General features: G+C 41.1%; 1 protein-coding gene across 2 annotated transcripts in view; it reads right to left on the reverse strand.

Annotated features, from left to right (window-relative positions):
• The window catches only part of OSBPL11 (oxysterol binding protein like 11), a 78,234-nt gene that overhangs the window by 31,221 nt on the left and 32,943 nt on the right, over window positions 1-14,070 (reverse strand). For both annotated transcript variants that reach the window (XM_043504967.1, XM_038420970.2), the window contains exons 4-5: window positions 13,553-13,632; window positions 6,424-6,606 (exon numbers count right to left, since the gene is read on the reverse strand). In XM_043504967.1, the coding sequence (XP_043360902.1) occupies window positions 6,424-6,606; window positions 13,553-13,632 (263 nt within the window). The remainder of the gene's footprint in view (window positions 1-6,423; window positions 6,607-13,552; window positions 13,633-14,070) is intronic.

A 14,070-nucleotide genomic window follows, 5' to 3' on the forward strand; every position in this document is an offset into this window, starting at 1 on the left:
GAGTACTTAACTTGCCCAGACATATCTACTCTTAAAAACAGAGCATTCTTTAAAGGATTCTAAAAGTTTCCCTCACACAACCAGGTTCATGTATAACAACAGTTCCAACTCAGTTCAAAACTAATCAGCCAGTCCAAAAAGTACACTTGCCATATTTCCTAGCAAAAGAGCACATCCAGAAGTACTGCTGCTCAGAGTAAAGTGGTCTCTTCTCTTAGACCTCTTGCTTTATAGTGCAAGCAACTACCTCAAGGTTTCCAAAGCACCAATACAACATACAGATTCAGTTAAGAGCCAAGAAAGTCAGGAAGTTGACGTTTCGTGCAGTTTTGGGTTATTTATGATCCGATTAAGTGCAGATTTTAAACAATTTAAAGGAGGATTGTGTAATAAACATTTAGAAAGACTGGTTCTTCCACAGACTCTTGAACTGAGACTGCAACTGGTCAAGCCATGGTATATCCAAGTATAGCATTCACAAATGAACAAGTTTATACAAGGTTAAAGAAGGTTAAGGGGTGATTTGATTACAGTCTATAAATATCTACCTGGGGAACAAATGTTTAACATAGGGCTCTCCATCTAGCAGAGAAAGGTTAACACAATCCAATAGCTGGAAGTTGACACTACACAAATTCAGACTGCAAATAAGGTGGGTTTTTTTTGTTTTTTTAAAACGGTCAGAGTAATTAACCACTGGAACAATTTACCAAAGGTCATGGTGGAGTATCCATCATTCACAATTTTTAAATCAAACTCAGATGCTTTTCTAAAAGATATGTTCTAGGAATTATTTTTGGGAAGTTCTAAGGTCTGTGTTATACAAGAGGTCAGACTAGATGAACACAATGATCGCTTCTGGCCTTAGAATTTACCATTTTATGAAGTATATGTTATAAATTCTGACACAGAACTTTTAGACATGCCTATCAACCAACCAAGCAACACACTGAGGAAAAGAAAAGCAGTCTGCTTAACACATCTAGATTAATAACCAACACTCATTATCCCTGGTCTTTATTTTATTTTAAAAGTCTCATCTTTAAAACGGTGACTTTTTATGTTTTCTTCACATCTTTCTTTTGCTTTTTGTATTTTACAAGTAAACTTTAGAAATCACATTGATGGTCCTACATATTTGTTGTCCTACTTTGTAAGCGACACGTATGTAAACGGTTACCATAAGATCTGAGAAATACAAATCCCTTAGAATCATGCTTTACTCTACCTTTAACTTACAATATTCTCATCCCTTTCATAAAGTCTCCTTCCTTCCTTCCTTCTCTACTCCCCCCCCCTTTTTTTTTTGGTGGCGGGGGATGTAGAGAGATATTTATGAGGTTAAATTCTCTTTTCCTTAATCCTTTTCTGTGAAAGGGGAGCAGTGGAAAGGTCTCTCTTACGTGCACCATGTGTGCAAGTTGACCTAAAACTAACTTAATACTGTAACACAAAACAGCTACTGGGCTCTCACTTACAAGGTGTGTTTTAAAGCGAGCATGTATCTACTAAACTAACACTCACTACGTAAAATAGTTTGAACATAACACCTGCAATTTGAGATAGATGTGTTGATTCAGGCCTACCATTTTAAGGGCTGCCTGGCATGCTGGACAAGTCTTCAGCCATTTGGGGCACTGAAGTCAGAGAGCTTGTGTGGGAGAAAAGACAGTTGAGCAGGTCTATGTGGAGACTATGATGGGTGGACAGCACTGTCTAGGACACATAGTATAGGGAGAGGAAAAGATGGGCAAGGTTTCAGGGGTGACATTTATATGAAGACAAGCTCCACTGTGATGATCCACAGGCAGTTCACGACAAGGAATTTCTCTTCAGCCTCACTTCTCTGACCCACACTTGTCCACAGCATTTTAAAGCAGAATGAGGTATTAGAACTGGTGGGGAAGGCGATGTGGGAGGCATGAGGGAAGAGTAGAGATGTGGGAGAGGATGGAGCTAAGAAAGGCATGAGAGAGATGAAGGGCACAGGGATTGTTCATGTTAAGGCAATTTCCACACTAACAAAATCTGGTAACTGACAGCTAAAGGATGTTTAAATGCATTTTCTTTTCAAACAATACCCAGTTATTCTCCCTCCCACCCCACCCCCCCACTGTTCCTCTGATATTCTTGTTAACTGCTGGAATTAGCCTACCTTGCTTGTCACCATGAAAGGTTTTCCTCCTTTCCCTCCCCCCCCCCACCCGCTGCTGGTGATGGCTTATCTTAAGTGATCACTCTCCTTACAGTGTGTATGATAAACCCATTGTTTCATGTTCTCTGTGTGTGTGTATATAAATCTCTCCTCTGTTTTTTCCACCAAATGCATCCGATGAAGTGAGCTGTAGCTCACGAAAGCTTATGCTCTAATAAATTTGTTAGTCTCTAAGGTGCCACAAGTACTCCTTTTCTTTTTTCAGTTAAATCAGGATTCTCCTCCACACCAATCTCAGCTTGCTTGCCTTACTACCCAATCCCCAAACACACTGAGACTTCATTGTAAACTTCCCTTACTATTTCAACATATAACCAACCATCACACATATCAAATTCCTCTCTGCCACACTCAGATGCACCTTAGCTTCAATCTCACACAACCTGAATTCTTACATTTCCTAATTTCTGAGGGCTTAATTCTGCAAACTTTATGTTTAACAGATTCTATCTGGTATGGAATGCAAGAGCTACACAAAAAACCCTCCGACACTCTCAGCCTACCTCCCTGATTGAGGCTGTTCTTAGCACAGAGAGTCAGGAGGAGAGAGAGATTGTGGGCAGTATCCACTCACCCTGACAATCTTCCCAATTTGTGGTTCCTCTTATTGTCCTCCAACATCAGAAATGCCCACACTGTATCTAGTTATGCCCTCCTGCCTCCCTGCTGGTAATCCCAGACTGATGGACCACCTGTTTGTGGTTTGGGACTCTCCTCTGGTGAGCTACTGAAAATCTGCTGCCTGCAGAAGCAGCTACTTCAGAAGCAAAGCTGGTAACTTTACTCCAGAGACACCTATTACCTAGGATGTCTAGATGTCCCAGTTTTATAGGGACAGTCCCGATATTTGGGGCTGTGTCTTATATCGGCGCCTATTACCCACATCCCCTGTCCTGATTTTTCACACTTGCTGTCTGGTCACCTTGCTCTTACAGACACCTAATTCATTGATATGGCGCAAGGAAGCAGAGAAAAGGGAATACAGGTATCTTAATCTTCACTTTAGGCAATAGTGGGGACCAAATTCTTCCCTCAGATACACATGCACTTAAATCAATAGAAGTCAAGCCCATTTATTCAGTGGCAAAATTATGACTTTTTACATTCACAAGCCTTACATTCTCTCCCCTACACAAGGCTAACTTGTAATACCCTATAAAAAAAAGAAAGCTACGGATAAATTATTTAACAATATGAAAAGACCAAAGATAAAACAACAGTTAGCTCTTTTCATACACAGACCACGGAGTCCATTATACAGCAACATCCCATACATTGCATTATCCCTACCTTCTATTAGAAAGTAAACAGGAGGATAGTTGTTCATTCATGGACCATAACTGCATAGGCGTCAGAACCTTCTCCCTTCAGAATTTGTTCCCTGCTCTCAAAACTCCAGTGTTTCATGATGCTTACAGTAACTGCTAAGCCGGTTAGCAACCAAATAGTACGCAGGGATTTAAAGAGACCAAACCCTGCCATTTCTATCACTTTCCTTATATTTTCATCTCATAAAGCAAGAATTCTTTACAAATATCTGTCTGTGACCCAGGTTTCTCTCAGTTCTAGGTGCTAAAGAAGTAGCACATGCTGTAACAGAAAGGAAACATTACTGGTAGGCAATCTGCATATTTCAGGATGTGCTGTGGCAGAGAAAACTTTAGCTACAAGGAGAGATCCTTGTCCAAATGCAGGTACCTAAAGGAACCTTGCAGATTTATTAGTCTGTAGATTATAAGGATGCATAATTGGTCAGAAGAGCTCTATTTACATATGGAAAGCAGAAGCATTTTTTATCTTGTGGCACTGGTAAGATGTTTTAAAGTGAAAGTGGATAAGTGTACACTGCAAATAAACCCACACAGCAGCAAGTCTCAGAGCTCGGGTCAAGTAACTCAGGATCATGGGGCACCGTGTCCCCCACCCACAGGATTTTAAAGCCTGGGTTCCAGCCCAAGTGGGAACATCTACACTGGTATTTTTAGCCCTGTAATGCAAGACCTGCAAACACAAGTCAGTTAACCCAGGCTCTGAGATTCGCTATCACAGCTTGTAGGGGGTTCTTGTTTTTTTTATGCAATGTAGATGTACTCAGCATGTCTATATCTTGGACTGCTTTTCCAGACCAACATGTTCCTTGAGTTGATCCACTCCTAACCAGCTGTAAGGAAGGGTAAAATTAGATTCCATGAATTCTGTAGCTGTATTTTTCTGAATTATATACCACATCTGAAACAATTTTGAATGATGCAATGTTGAATTTTTGATTTTTTACACAGAAATGTCACAATAAGTGATGGAATATTTGGATCCATTTCATGAATACTGCCAATATTTTTGTTTCAAGATATTTGTGGGATCAGGATTTGTACGCAGATTAAGGGGGTAGGATGCATTTTCAAAACTGATTTCATCTTGTAATATATTTTCTAAGAGCCATGCTATTAGTGTTGGTACTCATATTGGCAGTCTAGTCACTGGCTCTTCAATATCTCAGCCATCTCTCCACCACTTTAGAAAGATAACTTCTTGCTATGGTACGTTGTCGGCCAAGGCTCTTCAAGAAATCTTTAACAAAGGAATTTGATTCTTGTGACTGTGGAATGCCCAGTCTGACAGTTTGCCAAGCCTCACACTCAACATGTTCCTTTTATAAACTGGCCTCTACTGCAAGGTCTACAATAATCTTATAATTAAAAGGGGAAAGAAAAACTAATTAACGCTTGCTCACCTATTGATTCCCTAGTACAGTATATCCCATTTTCTGTGCATCTACCTTTTAGTGACCAAAAACATCTGTAACCCACACACCTCGGTGTGGTGTTCTGTCCCATCTAGTGGCACTGAGACCACTTAGGGAGATTAATGAGTCTGCTCTACAGCCTTAGCTAAGGTCCATATGGCTTTTAGCTCATGCAGTAGAGGCTCATTGATTTAGCTCCAGAAGTCCCAGGTTCAACCCCACCCACCAATGACCAGGGTCTGTCGGTGTTACACATCTTTTGTTTAATACAATGTGATCAGCAAATACATTACAACTATTAGTCATGATAATACTAATATTGATAATACCAGTAATAGGCCAACACTAGTTAGAGATCTTATGAAAAGAAAAAATGATTCAATTTGCAGAGCACATTTTAAGAGATTCAGTGGGCAACACATGTTGATTGGCATTGGAAGGGAAAGTTGATGGCAGAACAACAGGAGGCAGAAAAAGATCTTGGATGGACAATGCGGTATCCTGGATGGATCAAAAGGACTATTCATCCACAAAAGATTAGCAGAGGAGCATACAGAACAGGCTACCATGGTTGCAAACCTCCAGTAATAGAGATGCCACATAAGAACAACAACAGATAATTGATACTGGTGAGTGATGCAACAAGTTTTCCTTTTAGAGATATGTTAGATGTAAGTGATATTTAAAAACATTTAATCAACATATATTTGCAACTTTTTATATTGGCGACAGGGATGGAAGGATACAAAAAAGGACTGTCATGCACCGTAGTGCTCACTCCTTTTATCAAAGTATACCATTCATCCAGTATTCAGTGGAATCATATTGCTGGCTTGCATCTTTTTCTTTGCTTTCCCCTCTCAATCACACTTTGAGGTTTTGACCATAAAACTTTGTAACATTACTTTTTGTATATTAGCAGCAAAATTCTCCGATATGAACCAAACTGATTCCTCCTCCATCCTATGAAGGTCATGAAAAAAAAGTTCTGCCCTTAAAGAAGTCAACTCTTCCAAGGCTTGAGAGGGGGAAGAAAGGAAGAAGTATGTGATATGACATCTTCTTGAGCTGTAATACTAGGGCTAGCGGGGACAGAAATATGTGATAAACAATCTTCAGTGTCAGGACGTTATAACAGCTAACAGCACTGAAGTCACCTCCCACCCAACAATTTAAATAATAAAAATTATATTTATAAAGAATCTTTAATGCTGAAACATATTTAAAGTGAGATAAAAAGTACATTCTGATCACTTTCACCGCCACTGAAATACTGCCAGCTCTGGGGTGGGAACACTGCAGCTCTTTAACCTCACACAGCAACACACTAGCAGTTGAGGCCAATTTAGGAATACTATAACCAACAAATTATCAGGGTTTCTGTGTCATCCAAAGTAGTAAGGACAATAATATGTTGGCTCTCTCATTCTCAAAGTAATTTATTTAAATTTTGATTCATACAAACCTCTCTAACATCTATGAGGTGGTCTGGCTGCAGAACAGGAACTCGCTTTCCTGCTGGCAACTTGTGATGTCCAACATTAAAAAAAGAAACTGGATTTTGGCTGGGTCTCCTCTGAACACCAGGAGAGTTGCCACTTCCTTGGGATGCAAGAGAGAAGCTACGAGATTTCAGTGGAGGATTGTTCTAGTGAATAAACAAGAATATAAAGAAATTTAAAATTCCTCATACTCAACAAATATTTCATTAGGCACATAAATCAGAATGTAAAAATCAAGAATTAAATAAAGTGAGGGAAAGCTAGCTTAACTCACTGTTTTTCAACTACTCTGGTAATTAATGTGCACAAAGTGTTAAGTGAGTAAGTTATCTGTTCCTTTGTGCTATTTCCTGATAATTGTCTTGCTCCACTGCTTAAGTCAGCTTGTATTTGCTTACATGCAACCCAGGAATTGTGCTGAAACAATATACGTCACTTTATATGATTAGGACGTAGGCCTTTCGATTCAGGTTTGAGCTCTGCAGGAAGATTAACATGTAAATTGAGAGGCAACAGACTACTCAGGGGTAAACCTGACATTTAATGGAGAAGAATTTCATTTACAACCATTTAGAAGACAAAGTGAAACACATGCAGGACTTGTCTATACTTACAGTGCCGCAGCACTTTGTGAAGACGATACCTACACTGACAGGAAAGTTTCTCCCATCGGCGTAGGTTCTCAACCTCTAGGAGAGTTGGTAGCTATGTTGATAGGAGAACCCCTCCCTCTGTCTACACCAGGAGTTAGGTCGGTATAACTATGTCGCTCAGGGATGTGGATTTTATACCATAGTTATAACAACATAAGTTTGTAACATAGATCAGGGCGCAATCTCTTGATGATAGGGGAGTCACAAGGAGTTAATCCTGTTTTAGAAGAACCTTAGAGTTTTGGATTTTTTTTCCCCCTCCCCAGATTTTAGGTTAAATGAAGCAAAAATTTAAGAATACACTTCTATAACATACAGTCCACGTATACATTAAATCAACGAAGTGTTGAAAATGGTTTGTAAAAGGAGCTAGTGGGCCTTAATCATCAGGCTTGCTAGAAAGTCCTCTCAAGGAACATGGACTTATGGAGTTGTCTTAAAAAAAGAAAATCTAATTCAGGGGAATTACTTTGGACATAAAATAAATTTTCCTTTTAAACAAGCCAAGCAAAAAATGAAAATTACAACTGCAAATCTGAGCTACAATTCAAAACTCAAGTTCTAAAACCAAGAAATTTAGGACCAAAAGCTGTATTCAGTATAGCCACATTCCCCGAGTTTTTCAAGTATTGAAAACTATCCAGATAGCAAAACTTTAGTAGAAATGTATTGTGGGGGAAAATACAAAAACAGCCTAAGTACAATAATGTGGCGGAGCTGACTTCTTGTCTTACAAGATAACAGTCACCCTTGCTGCAGCAAGATATCCTTGTTAAATAAAAGAATGTAACCTCCCCACAAACATTTTCACCTTGATGAATGTCTGCATTGTATCACTGTCATAAATGAACTCCTGAAGTCTTATTCCTTCACCCTCAATGCACTCAGGGTCATACCTTTAAAATGGACCTGCTAAAATTAGGAATGGCATGACACAGTGAACAATACCTTTTCATCAGATGTCTACTATGCTACTACCCATCTAGTCAGCAGATCAATACAGGAATTAGTTTACAAAACTTAAAAACTAAATAAAAATAAACACTGACATTTTAAAAAACAAACATTTCTAGAAATGCCTTAAGAAAGAGTAAAATATTGTTTTTAAAATCACTGAAAATTAAAATAAAAAACAAACAGGTGATTTATAGCATGTTGCTAGAACAATTTTATTGTACACTTGAGGTTAGGACACAAATGTTAACTCAAGTCATTAAACTTCAAGTTTCATCCTAAATGTACCTGTAAAATATATCTGGTATAAACAACCAATGAAGGAGAAATCAAGCTCCAACCATTAGTCCTTTTATGGCCCTTTCCTTAGGGCTTGTGGGGTTACCCACAAAACAAAAGCAAACAATGAAAAACACTCAGCTTTAAAAGAAAAGGAGTACTTGTGGCACCTTAGAGACTAACAATTTATTAGAGCATAAGCTTTCGTGAGCTACAGCTCACTTCATCGGATGCATTTGGTGGAAAAAACAGAGGAGAGATTTATATACACACACACAGAGAACATGAAACAATGGGTTTATCATACACACTGTAAGGAGAGTGATCACTTAAGATAAGCCATCACCAACAGCAGGGGGGGGAAGGAGGAAAACCTTTCATGGTGACAAGCAGGTAGGCTAATTCCAGCAGTTAACAAGAATATCAGAGGAACAGTGGGGGGTGGGGTGGGAGGGAGAAATACCATGGGGAAATAGTTTTACTTTGTGTAATGACTCATCCATTCCCAGTCTCTATTCAAGCCTAAGTTAATCGTATCCAGTTTGCAAATTAATTCCAGTTCAGCAGTCTCTCGTTGGAGTCTGTTTTTGAAGCTTTTTTGTTGAAGGATAGCCACTCTTAGGTCTGTGATCGAGTGACCAGAGAGATTGAAGTGTTCTCCAACTGGTTTTTGAATGTTATAATTCTTGACGTCTGATTTGTGTCCATTCATTCTTTTACGTAGAGACTGTCCAGTTTGGCCAATGTACATGGCAGAAGGGCATTGCTGGCACATGATGGCATATATCACATTGGTAGATGCGCAGGTGAACGAGCCTCTGATAGTGTGGCTGATGTGATTAGGCCCTGTGATGGTATCCCCTGAATAGATATGTGGACAGAGTTGGCAACGGGCTTTGTTGCAAGGATAGGTTCCTGGGTTAGTGGTTCTGTTGTGTGGTGTGTGGTTGCTGGTGAGTATTTGCTTCAGATTGGGGGGCTGTCTGTAAGCAAGGACTGGTCTGTCTCCCAAGATCTGAGAGAGCGATGGCTCGTCCTTCAGGATAGGTTGTAGATCCTTGATGATGCGTTGGAGAGGTTTTAGTTGGGGGCTGAAGGTGATGGCTAGTGGCGTTCTGTTTTCTTTGTTGGGCCTGTCCTGTAGTAGGTGACTTCTGGGTACTCTTCTGGCTCTGTCAATCTGTTTCTTCACTTCAGCAGGTGGGTATTGTAGTTGTAGGAATGCATGATAGAGATCTTGTAGGTGTTTGTCTCTGTCTGAGGGGTTGGAGCAAATGCGGTTATATCGTAGCGCTTGGCTGTAGACAATGGATCGAGTGGTATGATCTGGATGAAAGCTAGAGGCATGTAGGTAGGAATAGCGGTCAGTAGGTTTCCGATATAGGGTGGTGTTTATGTGACCATCGCTTATTAGCACCGTAGTGTCCAGGAAGTGGATCTCTTGTGTGGACTGGTCCAGGCTGAGGTTGATGGTGGGATGGAAATTGTTGAAATCATGGTGGAATTCCTCCAGGGCTTCTTTTCCATGGGTCCAGATGATGAAGATGTCATCAATGTAGCGCAAGTAGAGTAGGGGCATTAGGGGACGAGAGCTGAGGAAGCGTTGTTCTAAGTCAGCCATAAAAATGTTGGCATACTGTGGGGCCATGCGGGTACCCATCGCAGTGCCGCTGATTTGAAGGTATACATTGTCACCAAATGTGAAATAGTTATGGGTCAGGACAAAGTCACAAAGTTCTGCCACCAGGTTAGCCGTGACAGTATCGGGGATACTGTTCCTGACGGCTTGTAGTCCATCTTTGTGTGGAATGTTGGTGTAGAGGCTTCTACATCCATAGTGGCTAGGATGGTGTTTTTAGGAAGATCACCAATGGACTGTAGTTTCCTCAGGAAATCAGGAAATTGTGCCACACACTCTCAAGGAAACTGCGGAACCACCTGATCAACATCCTCTACAGCAAACAGGGAAAGATTAAGAATGAGCTCTCAAAACTGGATACTCTCATAAAGAACCAACCTTCCACACAAACTTCCTCGTGGCTGGACTTTACAAAAACTAGACAAGCCATTTACAAAACACACTTTGATTCTCTACAAAAGAAAAAGGACACTAAGCTATCTAAACTACTATATGCCACAAGGGGCCACAACAATGGTTCCCGTAACCCACCCAGCAATATTGTTAATCTATCCAACTGTACTCTTAGCCCAGCGGAAGAATCTGTCCTATCTCGGGGCCTCTCCTTTTGCCCCTCCACCCCCACGAACATGATACAGTTCTGTGGTGACCTAGAATCCTATTTTCGACGTCTCAGACTCAAGGAATATTTCCAACACACCTCTGACCAACATATTAACCCACAGAGACCTTCCTGCCAACACTACAAAAAGAAGGATTCTGGGTGGACTCCTCCTGAAGGTCGAAACAGCAGCCTGGATTTCTACATAGACTGCTTCCGCCGACGTGCACGAGCTGAAATTGTGGAAAAGCAGCATCGCTTACCCCATAACCTCAGCCATGCAGAACACAGTGCCATCCACAGCCTCAGAAACAACTCTGACATCATAATCAAAAAGGCTGACAAAGGAGGTGCTGTCGTCATCATGAATAGGTCGGAGTATGAACAAGAGGCTACTAGGCAGCTCTCCAACACCACTTTCTACAAGCCATTACCCTCTGATCCCACTGAGAGTTACCAAAAGAAACTAAAGCATTTGCTCAAGAAACTCCCTGAAAAAGCACAAGAACAAATCCGCACAGACACACCCCTGGAACCCCGACCTGGGGTATTCTATCTGCTACCCAAGATCCATAAACCTGGAAATCCTGGACGCCCCATCATCTCAGGCATTGGCACCCTGACAGCAGGATTGTCTGGCTATGTAGACTCCCTCCTCAGGCCCTTCGTTACCAGCACTCCCAGCTATCTTCAAGACACCACCGATTTCCTGAGGAAACTACAGTCCATTGGTGATCTTCCTAAAAACACCATCCTAGCCACTATGGATGTAGAAGTCCTCTACACCAACATTCCACACAAAGATGGACTACAAGCCGTCAGGAACAGTATCCCCGATACTGTCACGGCTAACCTGGTGGCAGAACTTTGTGACTTTGTCCTGACCCATAACTATTTCACATTTGGTGACAATGTATACCTTCAAATCAGCGGCACTGCGATGGGTACCCGCATGGCCCCACAGTATGCCAACATTTTTATGGCTGACTTAGAACAACGCTTCCTCAGCTCTCGTTCCCTAATGCCCCTACTCTACTTGCGCTACATTGATGACATCTTCATCATCTGGACCCATGGAAAAGAAGCTCTTGAGGAATTCCACCATGATTTCAACAATTTCCATCCCACCATCAACCTCAGCCTGGACCAGTCCACACAAGAGATCCACTTCCTGGACACTACGGTGCTAATAAGCGATGGTCACATAAACACCACCCTATATCGGAAACCTACTGACCGCTATTCCTACCTACATGCCTCTAGCTTTCATCCAGATCATACCACTCGATCCATTGTCTACAGCCAAGCGCTACGATATAACCGCATTTGCTCCAACCCCTCAGACAGAGACAAACACCTACAAGATCTCTATCATGCATTCCTACAACTACAATACCCACCTGCTGAAGTGAAGAAACAGATTGACAGAGCCAGAAGAGTACCCAGAAGTCACCTACTACAGGACAGGCCCAACAAAGAAAACAGAACGCCACTAGCCATCACCTTCAGCCCCCAACTAAAACCTCTCCAACGCATCATCAAGGATCTACAACCTATCCTGAAGGACGAGCCATCGCTCTCTCAGATCTTGGGAGACAGACCAGTCCTTGCTTACAGACAGCCCCCCAATCTGAAGCAAATACTCACCAGCAACCACACACCACACAACAGAACCACTAACCCAGGAACCTATCCTTGCAACAAAGCCCGTTGCCAACTCTGTCCACATATCTATTCAGGGGATACCATCACAGGGCCTAATCACATCAGCCACACTATCAGAGGCTCGTTCACCTGCGCATCTACCAATGTGATATATGCCATCATGTGCCAGCAATGCCCCTCTGCCATGTACATTGGCCAAACTGGACAGTCTCTACGTAAAAGAATGAATGGACACAAATCAGACGTCAAGAATTATAACATTCAAAAACCAGTTGGAGAACACTTCAATCTCTCTGGTCACTCGATCACAGACCTAAGAGTGGCTATCCTTCAACAAAAAAGCTTCAAAAACAGACTCCAACGAGAGACTGCTGAACTGGAATTAATTTGCAAACTGGATACAATTAACTTAGGCTTGAATAGAGACTGGGAATGGATGAGTCATTACACAAAGTAAAACTATTTCCCCATGGTATTTCTCCCTCCCACCCCACCCCCCACTGTTCCTCTGATATTCTTAAAAAGAAAAGGAGTACTTGTGGCACCTTAGAGACTAACAAATTTATTAGAGCATAAGCTTTCGTGAGCTACAGCTCACTTCATCGGATGCACTGATATTCTTGTTAACTGCTGGAATTAGCCTACCTGCTTGTCACCATGAAAGGTTTTCCTCCTTCCCCCCCCTGCTGTTGGTGATGGCTTATCTTAAGTGATCACTCTCCTTACAGTGTGTATGATAAACCCATTGTTTCATGTTCTCTGTGTGTGTGTATATAAATCTCTCCTCTGTTTTTTCCACCAAATGCATCCGATGAAGTGAGCTGTAGCTCACGAAAGCTTATGCTCTAATAAATTTGTTAGTCTCTAAGGTGCCACAAGTACTCCTTTTCTTTTTGCGAATACAGACTAACACGGCTGCTACTCTGAAACTCAGCTTTAAAACCACAAGGGGCTTCAGCTTCCTCTTCCCTTTATACTCTGTACTATCAGCATATGACCAGCTGGGACCTGTTAGCCCTTCACAGGCTGCAGTACCTTCACCATTTCATAGTACCATATTACATATTTTAGGAAAAGGCCATTTCTACTCCAGACTATGTGTCAAGTGTACTCAGCCACACTCTCATGTTTCCTCTTTAAGTATTGGGAACTTTTCAGATTTCTACCTTAACCTTATCTAGCTCATGGATTAATAGAATATATCAGTTTTCAATTACTTTTACCATAGACCCTAACTGATCAAGAACATGAATGTTTTCTCTCACGTTTTTATTCAAGAACACATTAAAATCATGCAGTACCCTTCCAATTGCTTCCGTGTGATGCTGCGTGCATATCTGAAGTCTGCTAACCCAATGCTGCCGTTCTTTAGCATCAGTGGCTGATAAAAAGCAAACAAAAAGAATTTCTTACAGGAACAAAAATTAAAGTATAGGCAAGAGTACAGATAATTTTTCTTATTCCTTTAAAACAACACTAATGTAGCACTAGTACACGATAAGCTTTTCCTCTCTCTCTGGGTAAAGAGAGAAACCAAATAAAACTTTATATAGTGCATGGAACCAATATCATATCCTGGTTTTATTGTCCTTCAGAAAGAATGTACAATTTCCTTTTTGGTAAATCTACACATGATATAAGGAAACATACACAGGTCAGGAAGAATGCAATGGTGAGCCTCAAGGGAACAGGAACAAAAAGACTTTAGCCCAAATTTCCATAAAAGTCTTTTCCCTGGCTCTAGACTAAGATGCCTGTATAGCAGTGGTTCCCAATCACTGATTCAAGTACTGATACTTGAAGCTTTTTTCCATTGGAA

The sequence above is a fragment of the Dermochelys coriacea genome, chromosome 11 (genome assembly GCF_009764565.3).
Source record: "Dermochelys coriacea isolate rDerCor1 chromosome 11, rDerCor1.pri.v4, whole genome shotgun sequence".
NCBI classification, from domain to species: Eukaryota; Metazoa; Chordata; order Testudines; family Dermochelyidae; genus Dermochelys; species Dermochelys coriacea.